We start from the raw sequence: 25,628 nt of genomic DNA, 5'->3' as shown, positions 1-25,628 counted from the left end.
TGTGTGTGTGTGTGTTGTTGTTTTTGTTGTCAAAAAGAAATGGTCTTCGTTGACAAAAGTCTTTGTTGCCTAGGAGCACCTCCAGGTACCTTTTACAATCAGTTAAGAATCTGGGGTTCTAGATTTGCCCCTCATTTCACGCAATACTGCCTCAAAAAACCCTGCTTTAGCATGCTTATTTTGTTGAGCAACCTGACTATTCTCAACGAGCTAGCAGATATATAGTCAAGAGCTTGAAATTTGCTAAATGTCGGAGCCTTGCACCAACAGACGCTTTCTGAGCACCCTCTATGCTCTGCCCGTCCCACTGTAGGCTTAGTTTTGAGCCCATTATGTTGTCGATTGTAAATGCGAAATGCGAAATGCGTCCAGCTGTTGGGTGTTTGGGGGGGGGAGGTCTCTCTCACAAAAAAACTGACGAGATCTCAAATTCAGACTAGTCACTTGATTCAGCAAAATTAACTTTCAGATTGATGGCAAAAATACACTGAATTAAAAAACTTATCTCTTTCAATTCCAAAAATTCTCTTGCCTAATAATTTATTCATATAAAACGTAAATTTAATAATCTATTATGATCTTGCGATCTAGTCATACATGGAGTAATGTATTTACTTTTTACTTTCAAATTCTTCCATGATTGCCGTTACATCAAATACCCGCTTTTCATTGCAACATGTCCCATGGTGCATTGTGCATCATGAGTTTGTGACATGCGAGCTATATGGGGTAAAATACCGGTCAAAAATACGTGTAGTATACATGTATTATACAAGTATCATATATGTAATGGCGTTTGGAACGTGTACTTAAATACATCCTTTCAATTAAATACAGGTTTGTTAAACATGTATTTGTAAAGAAAGTGACAAGATACATGTGTCTGGTACATGTATCACGTTCTTGATACATGTATTGAAAACAACTCAGCATCATTAAGGCATGGCTCTCAGATGAAAAACTGTTTGGCTATATCATAGCCAGTTTTCTACGAATCTTCCCCAAACTTGGCAAGTTAATGTCTTTTGCGAAAAGAAGGAACCTTAGAGCCTTGGTTACCATGGAAACTAAGTCACGTGACCACAAGGCCGCCATCTTGGATTTTTAAACAAATCGTTTGTAGTCGTATTGAAACTACTTCAAAAGTCCTGAAAATCCATATTCCTTTTTATATTTGCAATACCTATATGGATCTAATTGGATATCTTGGAAATTATATTAAGTTAAATTTTTAGAATATTTTTAATTTTTTGGAAAATACAGAAAATATTCTAAAAATTAAACTTAATATAATTTCCAAGATATCCAATTAGATCCATATAGATATTGCAAATATAAAAAGGAATATGGATTTTCAGGACTTTTGAAGTAGTTTCAATACGACTACAAACGATTTGTTTAAAAAATCCAAGATGGCGGCCTTGTGGTCACGTGACCTGGTTTCCATGGTAACACATATGCGGTAATTGCTTGCCTTGAAGAATTACTACTACGAGCCAAATTTGGGAAAGATTCATAGTAAGCTGTCAAAGATATGAATAAATAACTGATTTTCCATCACTTCCTCAAAAGAGCCATGCCTTAATGGTGCTGAGAAAGAGACAGGACGTGATTGGTTGGTACATGTATCACAGTAACGAGAATACAGGACATGATTGGTTGTTTTATTAATCCGTTTTAGTTAATGAAAGTGAAAGATATTATTATACTTGACCATGTTGAAAACCTTTTAATAACTAACAGAGGTCAACAGGCATGAATAACTACTAGTATACTAGTTGTTACTGACTGCAAATGAGTGGCTTTTCAGGTCAAAAGGCATTAAATAACTACTAAGTAAAGTATACTAGTCGTTACTGACTGCAAAATGAGTGGCTTTTCAGAAGAAATATCAAAGTTTCTTGAAGTAACCTCTTCGCTAATTGAGGCAAAAAATACAAGGAATCAAAATGTTGATCAGCAAAAACGCCTCTAAGCCCACTATAAAATATGCTGCTTTATAGTCTCACAGTTAAACATCGAAGGAAAGCTTCCTTCAGTAATGACAATGTGCAACCAACTTGCCGTTCTCAGGTTAAAGAACTTTTGTCAAACTGTGAGACGTCTTCATAAAAATAACACGGGGGCAATCAGAGGACGTCCAAAGGCGATCATAACTTTGTAATATTTTTGCGACGAATGAGATATACCGGGATGGAACAGACTTAAATGAGTTTATGGAGGAACTTGGAGGAAATTGAGGGCTCTATCTAATTTTTTTTCTACTGGTTTATTGTTTCCATTGAATTTTCCCCAAATAGATGTATCGTTTACATCTATTATCGTTGGAGGTATAGTATTTCTCAAACATTCAGCATAGTACGTTACGTAGAAATCTGACGTCGAAGAATCCGCCATATTCTTGTACATGCGCAATCAATGTCACAAAAAGTGTCAAGTTCTATTGTTGAAAACAATAGCTTACTTGTATTTGATACATGTATTTATACATGTATTTTGACTTGTATTTCGCGTCATAGAGCTACTTCCACACATGCACTCTTTTACCTTCCGACTCTAACACGAACACTCGTCCATCAGCCGAAGCGGCTACATCAAGAGGGTGAAGCATTTGACCAATGCCTGAACCAATAGTACCAAATGACTGCACAAACCTCCCTTCCTTTGTGTACTGCTCCACTCTATGGTTATTACCATCACAAACAAGAATCATTTCACCACCATAAAAGGATAAGCCGCACACTGTATTAAGTAGCCCATCCACTTGTTCCAGGTCTCTAAATGTAAACAACAGACCACCACGTTTATTGAAGGCATGAATGTAGTTTTTGTTAACAAACGATACAAAGTATTTACGGTCGCCAAAAGTGATGTGTAAGGGGAGCCCTGTAACGGTAAACTCTTCGTTTATCACTTCTTCTTCTTCTTCTACTTCTTCAAGAAGCAGCAGAACACTCCCCTCTCCTTCATTTCTCCAGCAGCACACAGCAACGTTATCATCAGCAGCACACATTCCACGTGGTATGAACTCTTCTTCAGGTTTGTAAATAGTTCTTAAATAAGTACCCTCTGAGCCAAACTCCTGTATTCTACCATTTCCTGGATAATCACTGACAATTAGCTTGCTTTTGAAAAAGGTAACGCCAAATGGCCAGGTTAGTTCCCCTCCTCCTCCTTCCAGCCTTTTACTTCCAAATTCTCGCAAATTCTTTCCGTCAAGATCAAATAATAGGATGCGATGAGCTGCAGAGTCCGCAATTGCAATCTTTCCATCGCCAATGGCTATGGACCTGGAAACCAGTAGCTGCCCTTTACCCACACCATATTCTCCAAAGGTTTTTAGAGGGTTGAATTTTGAATCAATACTTAGTGTGTTTATGATTTGAGGTGAGTTCTTGATCGGTTCACTTCCAACATCTCTTTCGCCAATGCTCGCTTTAATTTCGTATTGTGTGGCTTCCGCGGCTCTAAATCTCACGCGGTACCTTCCATTTTTCTCGTCAATAACTTCTTTATTCAAGGATGTCAATATATCATAAGCCCCAGTAGTGTTCGAGGGAGTGACTGATATGCAAATCCGCTCATCTTGTGCATACCACATTTTCCCGTCTGAATTTCTCGTTACGATTTCAAACTCATTCAAAAAACATTGTCTAACCTCTTTCAGCGATTCGATGGAACTGCGTGAGGGGTCAATCACGCTTTCAACAATGCTTCCCGCAATACCCGAGGCCAAAAAATGAGCATAGTCACCGCTGCGGTATCGTACTCTCAAGCGCTTCATTGGTTTGAAAGATGGTTGTGATAAAGCTTTAGTACTTTCTTGAATTAGTTCTTGTCTTTCAAACATATCGTACGTTATATTTCTTTCAATGACATTCTGACATCGGCCCTGATATTCAGTTACTTGCTTCTTAACTTCGTTAATAGTGCTTTGCTCACCTTGGTATGCAGTTCGTTGGTCAAGTAACAGTTTATCTAAAGCTTCGTTCATTGCTTTAGCGTGGTCATTAGCCATCTTGATTACGGCATCCTTTTCTTCGTCGATTTTAAGCCTGGCTAATTCTACTTCGTTTAAAATGCGAACCATGTTTTGTTTGGATAGCGATAGCTCTTCTTCGTAGCCCTCTTTGACTTTTTTAAGTCTATCGATGTCTTCTTTTATAGTTTTCTTGAACTGTTTTCCTGCCTTTTCTACCATTTCTGTGTTATGGTTTCTGTGGGCCAATAATAAGCAGCACTGGCAAATAAAGCGTTTGCAAGTCTCTTCTTTGCAATAAAAATATTGACCCGTTGGCTGATCACTATTCTCCTCGTGGGATTCTTCCATACAGAACATTTGTTTTTCGACAAAATCTTTCAAGTTTTCTTGCTTGAATTCATTTAACATGGCTACCTGATGTTTACGTCGGAGTTGGTTCACGCTTTTGTGGGCACCAAGACACTCTTGACAAATCATTCCTTTACACTGTGGGCAAAATGCAACAAGATTGGCGTATTTTTCACAGCTTGTACATTCACTTCTTATCATATCTTCCTCCTCTTCTTTATCTTGAATTGAAGAATTTTTCATAGCGACAAGTAATTTCAAAAGAGCATCAATGTAGAAGGAACGCCGTTGATCAGCATCTCTTCCTTCCGACAAGTCGATTCGTGTCTGACACTGAGGACAAGCATAAACCTCCCCAAGTTCTTCGCTCTTCTCGTACAACTGTGTGATACATTTTGTACAGTAACTGTGCAAACATGGCAAAGTTTTAGGATCTGTAAAGGTTTTACTACAAATGAAACAAATAACCTTCTCTTCTACATCATTGATGAAAGGAGTTAACGCAGCCATGTCAAGCCAACACTCGATGCTGCAACGCGAAATTTCAAGAATATTGATTTCCTGCAGAAGATACAGGAAGTCATGCATGCGTTACTTTAAATATCTAACACAGGAAGCCCACAAACGAGATCCGGCGAAGAGTACCAGCCTCTGGCTAAATATAAATTATGTTCCCCTTATGGCTAATATCATTTTTCAATTATCTCTTAAAAAGAAAGAAAGACATGAAGGGAAAAAAGAAAGAAATTAAAAAAAAGGAGAAAGGAAAGAAAGAGGACAAAGTAAGGACAAAAGAAGAAAAGAAGGAAAGAAATGAAATACAAAAAGAAGAAACAACGAAAGAAGCTAGGAAGAGAAAAAGAGAGTCTGTAGTCAACTGTACAGCGGTAACGCTACTGCGCAACTAAAATATACACCGTTTATGCGCGAGCATTTTCAAGATGGCGGCCAAACTGCGAAGCGTATTGTACAGAATACCTTGTTATTCTACATCAGTACTTAGGTATTTTACAACAGAAAATTATTATTAGATTCCTCACAGGTTGAGCATGTCTAAATCTCTTGGACTGAACATTTTTTTACGTTTCTTTAGGTGTCCCTCCATCGTTTCACAAGGTTTCAAGACATCATCTTGTTCTCGTGGTTTAGAAGAATTCTTTCCTCCTGGTGTACTGGACAAGGGGGAACTTGCTCCTGAGACTGTAAAAACAGGTATGACTTCATAAACCGATAAGTTGTAAAGGATTTAAATTATTTTGATCATTACGTGAACCAGACAACTAGCTAGGCGTCGCGTTAATTGACTAAGTTATGATTTTTGATTGATGGAAGCCAAAAAAAAAAAAAACAAATGTCTGTGGCTGTGTCGAAAATTGGAGATTGGTTGAGATTGGTGTGAATAGAAAAGAAGTAATTTTCAGTAAAATAGCGGTAGTTGCTGCCCATAACCTATTGTCATTAATATGCTAACCAGAGACTGATCTGCTGATGAAACAAACCTACGTGACAAGAACTATTGTGCATGATAAATGGTCACAATGGTATCGCTAATGTTTGGGAACACCAACCAGTGCTATAGTGTGTTTTCACTCACATGAAAGCAGGCAACCATATTGGTGTACCAAACAACAGAAACTTTCTGCACAAGTTTTGCATAAAAATGGAGGTCAATTCCCCTAGGATAGTAAATGTTTTGTCTTGGTACACCAACATGGCCGCTGTGACGTCACATGAAAATGCTCTAAATTGTCTTTACTCTTTCTACCCTAAACACAATCGATGTGACTGAACCTCAGACGGTTGTTTTTATCCTTACAGGTAGACGATGGAGAGCTGGAGAATTGAGGACCAAATCAAATGAGGATTTGCACAAATTATGGTGTGTTTTATCTTAAAAATAATTTTGAAAAGCTTTTGGTACAGGGTTTCCTGTACAGTACAGCAAAGTCTAGTGCTTAGTTTTGGGACACAAGTGCTGACACATTAACAGTACACTTTGTGGGAGTAGTGGAAGGTTTTTTCTTGTTAAAGCAAAAGTTGCTCACTTGCTGGAAAATTGTTGAGACCAGAATGCCTAGAGTAACCTACTCTAAGCCTAAGCATTTTGTGCAATTCATATTAAAAACTCTTTATTTCTTAAAATAGGTATGTTTTGTTAAAAGAACGGAACATGCTTAATACTCTGAAACATGAGGCAAACCGACAGGGAGTACCCATGCCATCTCCAGAAAGATATCATAAGGTGTGTATAGCTAGGGCTAATGTAGAGAAATAAATGTAAAATTTATGTTTGGTTTTGAGTGAACTTGGAATACTAGATGCACCGCAGGGTCTCATTCAAACTCCTCTTATATACAGGGAACGGCAACCCATGCTCATATTTTGTTTTAAGATATTACATTAATTTAATATGGCATTTCATTTTCTTATAATTTCCTTCCTCACTATTTTCATTAAAAGTGCACTGATTTTGCTAAAATTTGGTATGGTTAGAGTGGTTTTCTTATGAGTGGGAAACGACAACTGTGTAGTTCCAGAAATTATCCAACCCCCCCCCCCCCCCCCCCCCCCCCACCGAGAGGAATTTGGAATTTCTCTTTAAATGGATAATTTCTGGAACTACAGAATATGGTAGTCATAGTGTATAGTTGTAGTGTATCTTACTGTAGGTGTGACTGATGAATTACTGGAGGACAAATAAGAAGCCATTTGAATGTTATGGCATGTTGTGTTGTTTACAACATGTCCCTATCGTAAGTTTTCCACTCATACAAAAACTGTTTTAACCTCATGCATTTACTGTCATGTACTGAAACAAAAACCAAGCTTGGGCTCCCTATGGTGTATATTAAGCAGGTTTCATGTTAATATTGGCATAAGAATGATATTCAATGTATTTTGGTGTCTGATAGGTGAAGAAATCCATGGCAGTTATCAAACTGGTTCTTGGAGAAAGGGTAATAAACTATCTTTGAACATCTCTACTGTAATAAATGAATAAATAAAAGCATGGAAGAGAGTTCAACCTACATATGCAGAGGTGGATCCAGGGGTGGTAATATAGGTGACTAATCACCCCCTTTTGCTCAAATTTCTCAGTATGTCGTTAGTAACAGTCACCCCCTTTTCCTCACATTCCTGGTATAACCTTTGTAATAGTCACCCCCCTTCTAAAATTCCTGGGTCCACCCCTGATGTGTGACATAAAGCACACTCCCAACCAATCAAAACGCAAGGTTCTATAACAATTATTTAAAAATTATAACTGCTATGGATCTCACATTTTGATTGACTGGGAGTGTGCTTCATGAGAGCACACAGGATGTGCACGCACTTAATTCTATTTTATGTGTATTAGAATATATATGAAAAAAAATTCTTGTCTTGAACGGGAGCTTTCTATTTTGTCTTTCAGATCCAAAATATCAGTTATTCTATTTGTATTTTATAAAAGAAAAAAAACTTGTGTGCTGTGCTGTTTGCTTCTCCTAATACTTCCTTCAAACAAAACCCTGTTCAAGTTATATTCTTGGGTGTTGTGGGGGGGGGGGGGGGGGACTTAAAACCCAGATAATGAAATTTGCTGCTGCTGCTACAAAATTCTTGATACCTTCAACTAAAGTTTTGTTTTCTCTTGTAGGAAAAAGCCCTTCAAGACCTTGAGAGTCAAGTGTGGGAATTTGATGAACAAACAGAGTTTGATTATAACTTGAATTTAGAAACAAATATTGGTGAAGAAAAGAAACCAGAGATTCGTGAGGTTCATTCTGCACCTGAACCATCAGTGCTACGGACATCAGAAGATAAAACACTCAATGAACAACCTAAATCAAAACTACATACTGAAAATCAGGGATTATCACCAAACCTGTTGAGACCAACATAAAAAAAAAACATCTTAAGAAACTGTGTGCTACTAAAATCTTTTTTTAATCATCCATACACAGTAGGCTTTAAAGCTAGAAGCTTGTGGGGCCATGTATCCTCCACACACACTCTTTACTATATTTGAATATTCTATGCACACAACTTAACTCACATGATTTTTATAGAGAAGGGGGGTAAATTCCTGAGAAAAAAACTTGTGGTATAGGAGAGAACAACACATAAAAAAAAAAGGAAAAAAATCAGAAATTATCACCAAACTTTTTCAAAGCCAACAAAACCCACTTTAACACAGATAGATCAGTGGGAAAAAGAATGAGGTGAAAATACGGTCAGAGAAAATATCCTTGGGGGTAACCAATCAAAACACTGTCCCGAATTTAAACGTTCTCCAATTGAATGGACACTGTACTATCATTTATCTGTACGATATTGATTATCTGTTCATTCTGAGTTTATTTTCACTTTCTGAACGTCAAAAGGTTGGGTGTTACAGAAAATCCACCAACTTACGAAGAAATATTTAGAATTTTCTATAAACTTTTTCAAGACTCTATCTCTTTCTGTTTCTTACCAACTCATTTTATATTTGTATATAAAACGAGGTATTTTCATCATTGTCTGATCAGCCTTCAGCGATATAAGTGAGGTTTTCCCCCATGTTTACCCCTGAAAGCCACAAGCTATTATGGGTATGGGAAAGAAGAAAATTTGAGGCGGTGATAGTTTGCTCCATATATAACACAAACTTATGAAATGATCAAGCGAAAACATTAATTTTTTGTTTTGTTATTTACAATAAATATGCTGGGGCCATTTTTGGATAGTATTTGGCGTTGCAGAAGTCAGTGACCAAGAACTTTACCTCTCTCTAACCAACAGCTTAGGCTGCTTATTCAGTTTTAACAAAAACTATATATATCCACAAAAGGGTAAATTTTATAAATACTATACATCTTCGGTATGGTACAAAGTTAACACTAGTTTATAGCCCCATGCCTGATTTCATATCGTGAGGGACTCGTTACGAGTCCCTGAATATCGATAATCAAGATATTGAAGAAATAGCAAACACGTGCTGTGAAGCTATAAAGCACGCGGGGATTGGCAGAACATGAGAGAAGTGTTAGGAGAAGCATGACGCGTAGCGGAGTGCTTCTCGACACTTCTCGAGTGTTATGCCATTTGCCAAGTGCTTTATAACTGGAAACAGCACGGCAAGCAAGTTGTGTTTTGCTAGGAATTTCTGAACTGAAAGTGCGAGCACGTGCTGTGTACTCTCATAAAGCACGCGCTCCAAACCAATCAGAACGGGAGATTTATAACAGTTATTTTACAAACCCATTCAGAAACTAAAAAGTTCAATAAGGAATGTATGGATTACTTTGTTCACCGGCAACCATGCACTTCTTAGTAATTTTTTTTGAGTCTGTGTTCTGCTGATCGCGCGAATATAAAATGTGAACACTTGTATAATAGCTATGCTTTCATTCGTTTTATTGAAATTTATTATCAAATTTAAACTTTTAAATTCTATTATTTAAATACTTAGTTTTTAATTTAAATTTCAAAATAGGGTTTACTTATCTCAATAGAACTTGTAGCCATTTTACTTTAGCTCTGTATGAGCTTTTCCTAAGTTATTTTATGAAAACTCTCTACCTCTTGACATGTCAACCAACAAGAAGGCTGAAAAACTGGCTCGGCTTGCTTAACCAAAGGAGGCAAGAATTACGCCGATGAGTTTTGGTTTTGCGTTTACCCCAAAACGATCGAAAACGCATTCATTTGAAAACTCATACATACATTTGACATTTATGGTATTGGTATAAACAGGGAAAACGTTTTGATCGCTTTAGTTTGGACGGGCGAGAAAAAAAAAAACGCTAAAAGAACGCTAGCGTGGGCGCGAAGAGTTTCACGAAGCGTTTCACAAAACTAAAACCGCATTTAGTGTTGGCGCGGGCTTATCTGGGACAGGGAAAAGAGATTAAATCAACCACGTGCAATTCCTTTTCCATGTCCTTGAATAAAACGACAGTTTTCATCTTATGGTTCCCCTTAAAAAAGGTTAGCGAATTAATCACCGTTGCAAACGTTTTCCATTGAGAGGAATTCAATTTTTAAAAACTATATACAGCATCTGTTTGAAAAAGTTCTACTTGAATTACAAGACAATTTTATTTTATTTTCAAAGGACAGTAATTAACAGAAACAATTTATAATAGGCCCTTTGCAGTTAACGGTCGCGTGTCTGTACTGGTAAGCAAATTTTTTAATTTTAAATTGGTGATTCTTTTTAGCTACTTGTAAAGAACTGAAACGATGTGTAACCAGTGTGTTACGAAATGCAGTTTTATTACGATCTCTCGAAACAGGTTGTAGAAATTTTGTTTGCTCTCCAGTATATTTAACCCATGGGAATCAAGATGTTCATTCATTTGCTCTCAGTGAATTAATCAGGACGTGATTTCTAGGCTGCAAAGGGCCTATCCCGCTATCAGAGTTTTAGATTCTAAGATATTCTAGCTCATTTGTTGTGCTAGTTGGACATTAAGCAGCGGTAACTACGGGTAGGGGAACCATGAATTGAGGCTGCAGGATAATTTAAGATTATTTAATCCTCTACCTTACGGGCTGTTGTCATGGTATGGTTACCAAGGAGAATTAAACTCTAAGGCTGTAGATTCTAATGCTGTTGCAGCCTTCTTTTTAAGTCTTCGTGCACATTTTGGACAGTTTCTATCTGCAATGCATTGTTTGTGGTAGACGGCTTTGCATTCAGGACACTGCAGACAACAACAATAGTGATAATACAATAAAATAATGATATGAGATTGATATTTACTGATTGAAGGGATGCAAGTCAATGAATCGAAATATGGCGACCAATTTGATTAACTATTGTTCTTCACTAACTAGCGACTGACTAGCCTTGTGTTCACCTTGAAACTAGTCAGTCGCTAGTCAGTCCTGAACAATAGTTATTTAGATTGGTCGCCATATTTCGATTCGGTGTATCGTTATACCATGAATAAATGAATGGATCGATGGATGGATGGATGGATGGATGGATAGTTATAGGTAGGGGATAAATAAATGAGATGAAAAAATAGATGGATGAACTGATGGATGTATATTTATAGGTAGGGGATGAATAAATAAGATGTAAAAATGGATGAATGGGATTAAACAAATGAGCAATGAATTAATGACAGGAAGCAAAGAACAGACGAATGGGATAAATGGATGAATGAATGGACAAATGGGATTAAATAAATAAGAGATAAAGTAGGGGTTCTCTAACCATAATTATATTATGATCATCTATAACTAACCTGTGTTGTAGTATTGACTTGAAATGGATAAATAATTTTTGGATCATTACAGAATTCACAGATAAAACCCTTTTGACAACACAGCTGAAAAATAACAATGGCCTGAAAATGAGAATTGAAAACTAATGCAATGGCCTTTATTTAAAATACTAGGGAAAAAAATATTAAGATTTTGTTGCAAAGAGTATTAACATGATGAAATCCAAAGTTTAACCATATATGCAAAGAATTTCTTAATCTTCTGAAAAAACAGCATTAGAAATTGCCAGCCCATATGTTATTTCTGGTATCGGGAAGTACATTTGATTCAAAAATGAAAGGCTAGTATTTATGTTTAATAAAATTAGATGATCGATAAGTAAGGCTCAAGTCAAGCATCAAACTCCACATGAGCCAAACCTAATGGATTTAAGGTGCTACTCTGACGAAAGTCGCTCAAACTTGGATTCAGCTGAAACTTCCTAAGAATACTCTTTAAAGGTCCAATAATCACTGTATGAAGTGTTTTCTCGATATTCAGGACGAAAGTATGATATTTTTACGATTATTTTTTGGAGTCTGTGACGTCATACACTCAACATCGAACATCGCTCCATACATTTCTTTGTAGTTTATGATCAAAATATCAGTAGTAAAGGGAGAAAGAAATACCCAAACACCCCAAAATATAAATTATAGTCACAAGTAATGTGAAATAAGCACATTAGCCACTCTTTGGGCTTCATAGGAATAAAATAAATTAAGGATTTATATACAAAAAAATATATGTAGCAATGTTTGATGTTGAGTGTATGACATCACAGACTCCAAAAAATAATCGTAAAAATATCATAATATCGAGAAAACACTTCATACAGTGAATATTGGACCCTTAAAGAGTATTCTTAGGAAGTTTCAGCTGAATCTAAGTTTGAGTGATTTTCGTAGTTTGAGTGATTTTGAGTAGCACTTTAAGAAAGCGGTCTTCTTTGATGTAGTTAGGTTCAGCTCATGTGAAGTTCGTTGTTTGATATGAGCCTAAGCAAATTAAAGCAAATAAAAATACTCCAGTCAGTAGGACGAGGGAGATCAGCCTACAGAAATAACCGAAATAAAATACAAAACAATAACATACCTTGCATTTATAGACATGTTTCTTGCAGAATGATATCACTTTCTTCAAATGATGAGCAAGCTGGCCTGAATTAGTTTGAATCAAGTCCTGAAATATATTTCATAAAATTAAGCAATAATGCTGAAAACAAAAAAAGGGGTGAGTGGGGAAAGACAGTGCTGTAATAGAGCTGGCCGCCCACATGATTAAGAAAACAAAAATGGTCCAAGGCAGTTCCCTGAGGGACACCATGATTCAGTGTGAACTTATTAGTTTAAATGACAGTGAATTATATCAGGATTTGCATGATCACGTCAATGCAGCCAAGATAGGAGGCACAACAATAGTCTTTTTTCCCCGAGAAAGTGAATTCTTTCTCATGTAAATTACATTAGACCAGAATCAATTGTTCCTGTCTCGATCCTGTCATGGCTGCCATCGCGTGATGGTGCAAAACCTCTATATTAAATAAAATAGTATCAAAGATAGACAAGTGCATAGTTAAGTGTTAATTATAATTACCAGAACAGAATACTGGTGTATGTCATCCCACAAGTATTCACGAGGCCATATTCTTCGTCTTACTTCATCAGCAATGGGTTCCTTACAGGTGAACAGAAACCCCTTCAAGTGTAGAAGCTGTTTGCGCAACATCTAAAGAACAGAGAAAAAATTGCAAATGAAGATCTATTGCATGATCACAGTGCTTTTCAAAGGTATGGATGGAAAAGTAGAATTTGCCATTTCAAAAAGATAAGATTTTTGTGGACATCAATCAAAGTGTTAATGACATTATCAGAAAACACCACGTTTTCAAGCCGACAAGTTGCAGCCCATGCAATTTCATAGAACCACTTTGATTGACCCTACTTCTGCGATTTTTACAGAGGCAGGAAAGCCCTTGAAGCACAGAGAGAACCAACGAACAACTCTACTCACATACGTACATCACTGAGCATGGCAGGGCTCAAACCCAGGGTTGCCTTGGTGAGAGGCGAGCGCTCTCACCGCTACGCCACCCATGCTTCACACTTCTGCATGTGTTATTGACAAGAATGTATGGTAGATCTTTTGGACTTTCATTGAATGGTAGTGAATCGCTAAGCTCTTTGTATGAAGTAATAGTATAATGGTTGCTTAAAATTGGCTCAGTATGTTGGGCACTGGACTATTGTGTGGAAGGACATGGGATCAAGCCTTGGCAAGTCCAACACTCAGGGTATTAAAATATCTCAAATAGAAGGTGCTGCCTTTGCTCTAAGGATATCTGCAAATGATTAGACCTTCACTGTGTTGAATGACCATGTAAAATGGCAATGACTTCTCCTTCAGCCACCTCCTTTAAATAAAACTGATTTATTTTATTTTTTATTCTGTACAGATACGTCTCATACGAATGTGTTTGATTGAATCTTTTAATGGGTCACCTTAATTTCTTGCAGCTCCTCAACAACGTCGTACAACAGAGGGTTCATTTCATCGATATTCAGCAAAGGTTCTTCTTCAATTTGTAACAAGAACAACTTCGCAGCTCGGCATACTTTGTGTTTTCTAAGATCCCAATTGTAAATGATCCTTGCTGGTATAACATTTTCATCATCACTATGGCATTCATAGCAGTAGTAACAGCCATCATACCTACACACTTTAGCCTGTCCATATATCATGCCTAAAAACACACCATGGGTCAGACTTGTGCTAGAATAATATGTAGAAATATGAAAAAGGATGATGATGAAGACAAATAAATGATGGTAATTGAACTGAGTGGAGTGCAATTTGGTCTGAAATCAAATGCGCGATTACAAAATCACACGACCGCGTAGCGGAAGTGCGATTTGTAATTGCAATTTTGATTTCAGACCAAAATTGCACGACACGAAGTTCAGTTACCACTTAATCATATCCTTTTTGTAATCATACATAAGAAAAAGACACAATAAAGAGTGCAGAATAATCAATTTCATGTAGTAGAAGAACTAAATGCGAACAAAAAAAAACATCTAAAAAAATATTTTTGTTGTTGTTGATTTTTTTGTTTTATTTTGTTTTATTTTATTGTTTAAAAAAGATTATTTTTTAGGATGCGATTAAGAGCTCCTAAGGATGCAATTTTGGAATTAATCGCACTCCTTTGAACCAATCAGATTGCAGGATTTGGTAGTGATTACAAAAAGGATATGATTAATAGTCTAATTCTCAGCTATAAATATCCTTAGTACCAATGTTCCTTCCACATCCTTTGCACTGGTAATTCTGACTGTCCAGCCCTTTTTCATTCGATATCCGAGTAAGAATAGACATCAAGAAGTGTATCTTGTCATCAGCATGTTCTGAATGTACAGATGAACTGTGTGGTACCACTTCAAATCCTGGCATTTGTGGTTCTGTCTGGTCTGGACTGATGGGCCTTGGGATGGGAATCTGAGAATTAAGGTGCACAAACATTTATTGGTATAAGCTGTATCAAATGATATTCCTTTATTAATTATAATAAAATTGGTAGGATTATGACTATGATGAAATATACTTCAATGACAATGGAGCTGCTGTTGATGTCATTGAAGAAATAGAAAACGTGAGCGTGTGCTGTGTGCAGTCATAAAGCACAGGGGGATGGTCAGAACATGAGAGAAGTGTTTGGAGAAACACGGCATATAGCTTTTCGAGTGCTTTTCAACACTTCTCGAGTGTTCTGTCAATTCCCTAGTGCTTTATAACTCCATGCAGCACAGCAAGCACACTTTTTATTTCTTTTACACAAATTTCATTAGCTGTTATTTTGGATAGAAATGAGGCAACTGAAAGTGTGCACACTTGCTCTGATAAAGCAGTTATTTCATAATGATAATGATGATGATGATGAAGATAATTATGATGATTGTGTTCATGGTGCTGTTCTTGTTGATTAATGATGTATAATAATAAAAATGATGATGATGATGATAAAAGTGCAGATGATGATGGTGTGTTGGTGCTGTGATGGTGATTTATGATGCATAAGTTGATGATAATAAAGATTATGATGATGATGATGGTGGCATGTTTGTGCTGTTGTTGTCGTTGATTAATGATGCATGAAGATAATGATGATGATAATGATGTCGATGATCTGATAATGATAAAACTGATGATGATTATGGTAATCATAATAACTATTGGTGCAGATGTTAATGTAAAAGATCGGTGGTGGTGTTTGGTTATCGATTAATAACACATACAAGATTACCTCCTCGAACTCTCCTCTTTAGAAACATGAATATTGGGAACGGAATATTGCATTGTGCAGTTCAAGAAGTTATCCATACTCCCCCTCCCCCCACAGAGGAATTTGGAATTTCCGAGGGGTAGGGGGGGTCAGAGAAAGAACAAAATTACAGAGTTCGTATGTAAGAAAATTGGAATTTCCAGGCATAGGTGGGAGGTCTTTACAAAATTCCTCTGTGGGGGGGAGGGGGTAGTATGGATAATTTCTGGTACTACACATTCACGGATGTCTGTAATATTGTACCTTCTCTGTAGTTTTCTTCCCTCCATCTTCTTCATCATACACAGAAGTATCAAAATTTGCTTGTCCCTGTACGGTATAACTGCTCAGCAGGTTAGTATAACTGGGCATACCAGTAGTTGATTGTACATGTTGCAGCTTGCTGTCTTCAGGAGGAGCTGATTGTTCATTGGTCTTATTTTCTTCAGGAGTTTCTGGTTCCTTAGGTGTATTAGTACTAGGTATGGTATTTGTATCAAAGGCTGATGACCATCCAGTGCTGACTCCTAGCTTATTGCTGCCCATCATGGGAACTGGACTGATCGCTGTTGACCTATCAGCCTCTGTAGATTGTGTGCAAAATAATATTATGTTAAATATACTGATCCCTATATCCTGAATAGAGGTTCTTTCATATATGTACCCTAAGTGAACCTCTGTTGTATATATGACCCAAGACTGTGTACTATCTTCTTTAGAACACCGAGTTCTACCGATGACAAGTGTGGATCCAACATCCTCTCTTGTTTTGAGGAGCAATGGTGTGGACTCAAACAAGGTTGTGGAGTAGCATGCATTACTACAGCACTGTCTCACTGCTGCATAGTTCATGCCTGGTGTTGTGAGTTCGTTTCTCAAATCGACCGCAAACACGAGACAGTAGAGTTTGATTGATGTGTTGTTTTCTCCCTTGCCATCAGAATTTTTGGGTTCTGGGTTCTTTGGTTTCTTCCCTCTATTAAAATCAACGTGTGAGTTAAGTGTTGTGTGCTGAATGTAGGGAAGATTGTAGTTTGTAGTGCTTGTGGAAATAACCTCACAAAACAGCTTCACTCCAGGCATAAATTATTTTAAAATTATTCAAAGGGGCTTTACCATTCTTTTTGAGCTATACACTATACACTGTACATTATTCAATCTTCTGTACAGAACCAGAAAATCATTATTTTGCTGCATAGACCCCTTGCAGGATACTCCCAATGCAGCCTAATTCTGAGGACAAAACAATAGAATCTTACTCTCATTGGAACTGAAACTTATTGTTCTAGCCTCTGAGTTGAACGGCTCTGGGAATTGCTATTTAAAGCTGTTCATACCTGGTATTGGTATTTGATCTTTGTTGTCATCAGCTGTATGATGTGATATCTCCTCAGTAGAAAAAGGCTTTTCTTCAATCATATCTTTTTCAAAACAGGATTAGAGTAAAGTAAGATTATTGGTCTTCTGATGCTTAAGACTTTAACCAGTGACAGGCATTCCTTGTAGCATTTGTTTATGAGAGGAATGACACGGACCTTCCTCGTTACTGAAAGGTCCACACTCCTCGTAAAATAAAAGGAAACCTGCCATAAAGTGCCATATTCAACTAGAAACACCTGTCTCATTCATCTCACAAACAAATACTACAAGGATTGCCTGTCACATTATGGGAAGCACAGATGCTATAGCGGTGAGAGTGCTCGCCTCTCACCAAGGTGACACAGGTTCGAGTCCCATCAGGCTTCATGTTGTATGTGAGTTGAGTTGATTGTTGGTTCTATCCTATGCTCAAAGGTTTTCTGGGTTCTCTGGTTTTTCTCCCCCAAAGAATTCGACTCCTAAATTTTGATTTGATCTATTTATTAATCTATTAGATTAAGACAAACTGAAGATAAACAGACACAAACAAAATTTCAACATGCTCCCTTCTCCTAAATTATTAGTATTCTTACATGAGTAGCATACCTGTTTCATCCTCAGGCTCAATGTGGGGTTCGTCAATTATCACCCTTCTTTCAACAGGATTTTCTTCACAAATTACAACATGTTCTCCTTCCGCAACTTCATGTACACTCCTGGCAACTTCTATCTCGTCACTGATAGACCTTTTATGTGGAATGGCTACTGGTCTTCGTACATGTGTAGAACTCGATGGTGGCTGACTGCTTGTAGCTCCATGTGTCTCTAATGCTTGATCATATTAATAAAAATTGTAATTGTGAATTAGAGCTATGAAAAAAAGCTTCAAACTTTTAACTGTATTGTTGTGCCCCCTGTCATGGCTACCATCACATGTTGTTGCAAATCCTCTGTAGACAATGTGCATCACAGCTCGCAAAGGGTTATAAGAAATTGAGTACTGCAGACACAAGAGATGGATCTATCTGTAAGTGTTATGAAACTCAAAATGTACTTAAAAATCTTTAGGTGAGTTTAATCGGAGGAAGCATGGCATGAATACTCAATTTCCCAAGATGCTTTGTACTAGATAATTGAGCTACATTTATGATTGCTTGTTGGTTGTTACCTGAGGTAGTTACTGGTTGGGGGGAGTGAATGGCATAATGAGGTAGCTGCCATATTCCTGCCAGGGCAAGGGTATCACCTGTCCAGGTATTCAAGCTTGGTGTGTTATAATTAAAATTAAACTTGAATTCAGTTATTCCTAAAAGAATTAAAATAAAAAATGAAAAAATGAACGAAGTATTTTATAAACTAAAGAAACGAGCAAACAAGCAAAGGAATGAACAAACAAAAGGAACAAATGAATGACAAATGAATGAACGAAGGAACGAATAAACAAAATAGGAAAATAAGAAACCCTAAAAAATATGCTGATGTTGAACTCCTTCACTAATCGTTACTATCATGAAGATCCATAAAAAGAGTACTAAAAAGATAAAATTAAATAGCACTGTCTACAATCCCTGGATAAATTCCAGTACCCCAAGTTACCCCACAGATTACCACACCCACACCCCCCCCCCCCCCATTTTATTGGCACCCCTTTGACAGACCTGGGAGAAGCATAGATAATATTGGTGGAGAGTGAGGCACTTTCAATTTTAATCAGTCTTTTTCTTAAGATGCAATAACCCTTAGGCCACCACAGCCAGCGATATCTTGTAGATTATCATAGTTGAATTGCATGTGCAATTGTTACCTTGCAAGAAGCTGATCATTATATATGGTAACTCTTCCTCTAGCATGAATGCAACTGGCTTGTAGTACATCCTATCCATGGAATGCAATAAAAGTAATAATTGTAGAAGACATAGAATGGGATAAAAAACATCTTTACATCAACTTTAACTAGCCATCTTTATTTCTTATTATTTTTCCATTACTCTGGTGAAACTATTTATACTCCATTCTTCATTGAAGTACTCATTACTTCAATGGACAGACTAGACACTCAATTTCAGTTGATCAGCCAGTTGATTACAAGAATGAACATTCAGCCACAAGATTGGTGTACCTCATGAACAATGGCTTATGCTATAAGTGCATCAACCCATAAAATAGATCTATGGGAAAGGAGAATTATAACAGATACTGAAGATATCTTGACTCACTGTATTTTCTTGGTGTCTGACAGCATTGCATCAAGATAACTTTCCATCAGACAGTCATTCAAAGCCAGACGCACCCATGCCTGAAACAGTCCAGTAATATCATTATCAACAAACTAGCATCACCCTGCATTGATATATATGATAGGTGCTGTACTCACCCTGCATTGACTGATGGGTGTGATTATATGTGATAGGTGCTGTATTCACCCTGCATTGACCAATGGGGGTGGTTATACATGATAGGTGCTGTACTCACCCAGCATTGACCAATGGGTGTGGTTATATGTGATAGGTGCTGTACTCACCCTGCATTGACCAATGGGGGTGGTTATACATGATAGGTGCTGTACTCACCCTGCATTGACCAATGGGTGTGGTTATATGTGATAGATGCTGTACTCACCCTGCATTGACCAATGGGTGTGGTTATATGTGATAGGTGCTGTACTCACCCTGCAATGACCAATGGGTGTGGTTATATGTGATAGGTGCTGTACTCACCCTGCATTGACCAATGGGTGTGGTTATACATGATAGGTGCTGTACTCACCCTGCATTGACCAATGGGTGTGGTTATATGTGATAGGTGCTGTAGCTCCTGCGTAATGTCTTTATGGGTGAAATGGACAAGGAAACTCCAAAAAGACTGAAAAAGCAACAAATAAAACTACTTTTCAGAACTAATTTTCAAATTTACAATCTGCTCCTTTAATATTTGCTGATAGTGCAGTTTTCTATATTATTTGTTATCGTTTTAAAGGAAGATTTATACATACTCACATGTGATGGCATGGATTCTGAAGAAATCTTCCCAAGCAGATTATAGAAATTGGACATCTATAACCACAGACAAAGAATGTTTTTTTCAATTGTAGTAAATTTATTTGCTTCTGAGGGTCAGCTGTGTGTTCAACCTTCAAAAACCTTCAACTTGTATCAAACCCTGTAACAACCTCTGGGCTAATCACAGTAAGGCCTACAACATGGCTAACTCACAGATCAAAACCTGAAACAACCTCTGGCCATGGGCTGATCTAAGTCAGGACATGGCTAACTCACACAACAAACCCTGTAACAACCTTTGGGCTGATCTAAGTACAGTAAGGCCTAGGGCAAGGCTAACTCACAGATTAAACTCTGTATAACAACCTCTGGGCTAACCAAAGCTAGACCTAGGGCATGGCTAACTCACAGATTAAACTCTGTAACAACCTCTGGGCTAACCAAAGCTAGACCTAGGGCATGGCTAACTCACAGATTAAACTCTGTAACAACCTCTGGGCTAACCAAAGCTAGAACTAGGGCATGGCTAACTCATGGATTAAAAAGCAATTTTGTGATTCTGGGCTCTCAGTGGTGAGGTGGCACAGTGAGTGATATGTATATAATATCATTATTTTGTTTTCCGCACACCTTGATACCATGTTCCTGGTATCCATGTAGCAACACTGCTTCTATCAATGTACACAGCATTGATGCATACTGGTCATTCCTGGAAAATAACAAGATATGAACAAAACAGGAGACAACAACAAAAACAAACAAAAAAACAAAAAATTAATTAATAATTAAATTTCAATACAATTTTTACCCAATCTATAAGTAATATATACAGTATGAGTGGCCGTGTTGTATCCGCTATACAAACTCGAGGCATAGCCAAGAGTTTGTATATTCGATACAACACGGACACAAACATTGTAGATTACTTATCAAACGTCTAGGTTAGTTCCTTTGTGTTTCGCTAAAATTTTCAAGATAAAAGTGAATCTAGCCAAGAAAATCCATCTTAAAGTTTATGCAAATGAACAGGATTCTGTATCTGATTTACCAAACTCTTCACGGTCGTGATTTCTGTTGTGTTTTCCTCACGAATTATGAATGAGTTTAATAAATGAAAATAAAATACAAAAACATAACATACTTGTCAATATCAAAGTCACCATCCAAATGAGTCTTCTGTATCTATGACAGAAAATACAGCATCTTTAGGAGTGTGTTTACAAGAACATGCTGATCATTACTATCAGTCAAACTAAGAAAACTGTGAACATGTAATATATGTCTGAAATTGTGCCAAAGTTGTTCATCATTTAAAAGTTTCAAACTTCATATTTTAATCATTTTATTTTTAAGAAATTTGAGAAACAGTTTTGGTATAGAACGATTTTTGTAGCTTTCACAACAAACTTGGTACAAAACGGCACAAGGGTTCCAATAACATATACCAGTACATTATTTTGTAATGAATTCATTCTTGCACATGATTGATCAGAACACAATAAACATTCCAGACATGTTTTTGGTATTCATGGCTTTTTAGTTGGACTTTAATATAGCTACTAATTTTTTTATATTTAAATCACTGTGTAATGCATTCAGTTTTTCTCAGTTTCAAAAAACTTGAGAGCCAACACGGCAAGGATCAAGTCCAAGTATGGTAGATTATATATCATAACCTCCACCATCACCATTAGGGCTGTCCACAAGTTGCTTGGCAACTTTTGGGCAACTTTTCCGATTTCGAGCAACTTTTTCACTTTCGAGCAACTTTCATTCTTTTTTTAACTTTTACATGAATTTAAACAAATTATCACGCCAAATAAGGACAAAAAGTGAATTTTTTTTTTGCTCCAATGGTTTCAATGCTTGTCTTTGCAATTTGTATACACTTTGTGAAGTTCTGACACAATTCTGACACAGAACAAAAGCCCATTAACAATAGCAGCCAATGCTGGAGCTAATTTGAGTTAGCCAACGAAAGCTAGTATTGCCCGAGAAAGGAAAGTGCAGAGCAATCCTGCAGAAAAGAAGAGAAATGTCTGCGGTACAGTGAAGTACAGTTTAAGCCTCTGTTATGCTTAGATACAACAGGAACAAAATATAAAGCCTTTATACTTCTATTAAAGCTGACTATAATATGATTGACTATAAATTTGCTTATATATTGCTTTTCTATCACATGATTGACTACAAATTTATTATAGTACAGTATTTATAACATTATTTATAAATTTGTATAAAATATTATATTATATGCATATTTAGTATTACCCTCAGTATTAAATATAGACATTACTTAGTACTTATTCACTGGATTCTATGATATTAAATCATCAAATTGATTGCAAATATGAACTTTTTATTGAGCAACTTTTTGGACTTTTTGGGACAACTTTTTGGACTTTTTGGAGCAACTTGTGGACAGCCCTAATCACCATCATCATCATCATTGCTGCCATCATCATCATCACCACCACCACCACTACCAAATGATCATCATCATCATCACCATCATCACCATCATCACCATCTTCACCATCATCATCATCACCACCACCAAATGATCATCATCATCATCACCATCATCATCACCATCATCACCATCTTCACCATCATCATCACCATCTTCACCATCATCATCATCACCACCACCAAATGATCATCATCACCATCATTACTGCCACCATCACCACCACCATCATCATCATCACCACCACCACCACCATCACCACCACCATCATCATTATCACCACCACCACCACCATCACCACCACCATCATCATTATCACCACTACCATCATCATCATCACCACTACCACCACTACCACCATATGATCGTCATCATCATCATCATCCTCTTCGCCACCAAAACCAGGAAAACTAGAGAAAAAACCTTAAATCAAGGGAGAGACCAGACAGACTTGACTCACATATCATGCCCAGTCCAGGAATTGGAAGACCCTAGAGGCGAGAAGAAACTACACCATCATCGATTCCCTTCCATTATAATAGATGACTTGAACTAACTGGTCATGTGACCCTAACTCCCTTAAAATGAACAGTTTTGTCAAGATAAAAAAACCAAAATGAAAAGAGCATCTTGGCATCAGTAGGGAGGCAGAGTTTCAGCTCATAATAAGCAAAACAGGAGAAATGGTATTAGATATAAAATTGAATGTTTTATAAGGATTTGTATGGGAAAATGCGCTGGATAGCAAAAGCTTACCAGCCAACACTTTTCCCATACAAATCCTTGTAAAATATTTGATTTTCTATTTAATGTTGTTTCTTCTATAGTCAACATTTCAAGCTGAAACCTCACCCTCTTACTAAATTTGAAATGCTCTTTTCATCTCTGGAGTTCATTTTGATTCATTTATTCATTTTAAGGGGGATGGGGTCACGTGACTTGTTAGTGCAAGTCGTCTATTATTCATCTGCGAGGGATAAAAGTGAGGATATTTCAGGTATGAGGAGAAACGATTCACTATTAAACAACATACTTCTTTGACAGTGATTGACAGCTCATTGATGATTCTATTCTTGATTTCTCTGTTCCTAGCAACTTCTTCTTCAGTTTCTGTCAGTAATATTTGTACAATGTGATTATACAACACAAGCTTTAATATTAGTTCAAAAACAAAGGGGAAAAACAAGTAAAAAGTAGATAATTAGAAAAATAATATTCTAGCAAAAATAGACCCATTTTGTTGTGATGCAATGTTTTCCCATTTCAGACCATGTGCCATTCCCTAGGGTGTCATTTCTTTTTTTAACAGTTGTGCATAAAAGACAAATAAATGATACAACTCAAACAAACAATCTTATTCTCAAGACAATGAAACGTGGCCGTCTGGAATGGGAAGACATTGCACTACAAAACATTACCTGGGTCTATTGCTAACTTTGTTGAAATCTTACCAACAATGTTATGTTTCCTCCAAGAAGGGATCATAGTTCTGTAACGTTCAGTTCTTCATTTCTTTTCATGTACACTAAACCTCTGAGAACCAAACTCTTTTAATGACTTATGCTTCCAAGGCTATTATGAGGGGAAATTATGTCAAGTCAAACACTATATTAACAGTCATAAACAACTAAGAAACGTATTTTGAACTACTTACAAATTTATGGAACCTTTAACATATGACTAGCATTGTTGTTGGATGATTGGAACGACTAAGATCCAAGGTATAGGGCTCTCTTGATCTCCTAAGAATGAAGAGTCTTTATTAAAAGAAATTATTTCTTTGTTGTGAAAGTCGACAAAATAATAGTTCTGCTCCAGACTCCTGGACTATTACTCCACAGGAAGCCCAATATCAGGGACGAACAATAATTAAGAGGGCGTCTCTGTAACAGCGTGCCACTCGATCTGGGCTCGAAAAATAGATTTCTTTTATATTCCTACCATCGAAAGTACTATCTATCCTCACTACAAAATTGCAGTTAGAATTGTTCTAAATTCTTTTTTCCACCCGCTATGCGAATTTTTGTCCATCGACCCCAAATCAGTGAAAGACGCCGATTTTCGAGGTCGGCCGAGGGCTACTTTCAAAGTCTGTTTTCTCGGGTTTCTCTCCACATAAAAGCTAATTTTTCTATCCAGAACTTTAGTCTAGTGTAACTTCTGCATAAAAACAGTAATAGTTTTTTTTGGAATGCTCGAATTCTGAAAAATAATCCTAACTGATCGAGATTACTGAAAGCGTGACGTGGAAAGCTAAGATTATGAGACCTCGAATATTGCAAATTTCTCATTTGTGGCACCTAACCCAGCCCTAAAATATCATTCAACCTTGAGATAAGAAGCTATTTTATAGATGTGTGCAATAAAATTTGCGGCACATTGCGTTTCTACGAAATAAGCTAAGTTTCAAATTGTTCTATTTTCAGTTATTTCCTTGCGTGACACGACAGGCCGTTGGGTCTGTGACGGCTACTTCTTTGCTCATTATCCTCAATACCATTACCTAAAATATAATATGATGAATTAAACCTTAACTTTACAATATTTGTTCCAATATAAAAGAATTCAATGATCTACGGCTTCATTTAATAGTGTTTCTATAAGCTGTTTTGAAATTTCACCGCACAGTATTTTTTTTATTTCGAGCTCCGCGGGAGGTCAATCGTTATTTGTTTATTTAATTATAGTAAATTTAGTAAAGAAATACTCGCTTAGTAATATGTCGAAACATCCTAAATAGATCCAAAACTGAGAACTGTTCTTATTTGTAGAGCTGAATATTTATAGTTTTTTTAAGTTGTAGGTAATATATCATTGATATCTTTGTCACTAGTCTTTTAACATTCTCAACGTTTATTTCCTTTATAAATTATCCATCATCTTTTATTGTGAAAAGGTATTTCGTCC

The 25,628-nt window shown here is 36.8% G+C and overlaps 2 protein-coding genes across 4 annotated transcripts; one reads left to right on the top strand and one right to left on the bottom strand.

The window, feature by feature from the left end:
- The first annotated feature begins 5,239 nt into the window (after window positions 1-5,239).
- On the top strand, window positions 5,240-8,771 carry LOC116309113 (large ribosomal subunit protein uL29m). Its single transcript, XM_031719676.2, has 6 exons — window positions 5,240-5,333; window positions 5,424-5,542; window positions 6,149-6,209; window positions 6,476-6,572; window positions 7,243-7,287; window positions 7,971-8,771. Exons 1-6 carry the CDS (start codon window positions 5,272-5,274, stop codon window positions 8,214-8,216), a joined length of 630 nt encoding a protein of 209 aa, XP_031575536.1. The 5' UTR covers window positions 5,240-5,271; the 3' UTR covers window positions 8,217-8,771.
- A 924-nt stretch (window positions 8,772-9,695) lies between these two features.
- Window positions 9,696-24,517, bottom strand: LOC116308272 (uncharacterized). 3 transcript variants are annotated; one of them, XM_089029592.1, is made up of 19 exons: window positions 24,376-24,517; window positions 24,173-24,293; window positions 23,755-23,831; window positions 21,393-21,433; window positions 20,882-20,960; window positions 20,249-20,305; window positions 20,019-20,114; window positions 19,469-19,548; window positions 19,057-19,127; window positions 18,421-18,558; window positions 17,859-18,083; window positions 17,231-17,314; window positions 16,158-16,477; window positions 14,869-15,070; window positions 14,074-14,315; window positions 13,169-13,300; window positions 12,668-12,754; window positions 11,554-11,637; window positions 9,696-11,004 (listed from the first exon to the last, which is right to left on the bottom strand). In XM_089029592.1, exons 2-19 carry the CDS (start codon window positions 24,204-24,206, stop codon window positions 10,870-10,872), a joined length of 2,184 nt encoding a protein of 727 aa, XP_088885718.1. In that variant the 5' UTR covers window positions 24,207-24,293; window positions 24,376-24,517; the 3' UTR covers window positions 9,696-10,869. The 3 variants fall into 3 exon arrangements, with proteins under 3 accessions (XP_088885718.1, XP_088885719.1, XP_088885720.1); XM_089029593.1 differs by having other exon boundaries at window positions 24,173-24,254; XM_089029594.1 differs by lacking the exons at window positions 20,019-20,114; window positions 20,249-20,305; window positions 20,882-20,960; ... (2 more) ...; window positions 24,173-24,293; window positions 24,376-24,517 and adding an exon at window positions 19,676-19,795.
- Window positions 24,518-25,628: the final 1,111 nt, after the last annotated feature.

The sequence above is a fragment of the Actinia tenebrosa genome, unplaced genomic scaffold (assembly GCF_029948245.1).
Source record: "Actinia tenebrosa isolate PJP-AT-01 unplaced genomic scaffold, QUT_ActTen_1.0 PGA_scaffold14__42_contigs__length_11649687, whole genome shotgun sequence".
NCBI lineage: Eukaryota > Metazoa > Cnidaria > Anthozoa > Actiniaria > Actiniidae > Actinia > Actinia tenebrosa.
This window is presented reverse-complemented; position numbering and strand designations above follow the sequence as displayed.

Bases quoted from the DNA above. Each gene is read 5' to 3' on its own strand.
- LOC116308272 (XM_089029592.1), bottom strand. From the start codon at position 24,206: ATGATCCCTTCTTGGAGGAAACATAACATTGTTG. The intron at 21,434-23,754 runs GTATGTTGTTTA...TTTCTGTCATAG, and splicing joins TGTCAATCACTGTCAAAGAA to ATACAGAAGACTCATTTGGA. The intron at 18,559-19,056 runs GTAACAATTGCA...TAATTCTTTTAG, and splicing joins AATGATCAGCTTCTTGCAAG to GAATAACTGAATTCAAGTTT.
- LOC116309113 (XM_031719676.2), top strand. From the start codon at position 5,272: ATGGCGGCCAAACTGCGAAGCGTATTGTACAGAATACCTTGTTATTCT. The intron at 6,210-6,475 runs GTGTGTTTTATC...TTCTTAAAATAG, and splicing joins GAGGATTTGCACAAATTATG to GTATGTTTTGTTAAAAGAAC. The intron at 7,288-7,970 runs GTAATAAACTAT...TTTCTCTTGTAG, and splicing joins AACTGGTTCTTGGAGAAAGG to GAAAAAGCCCTTCAAGACCT.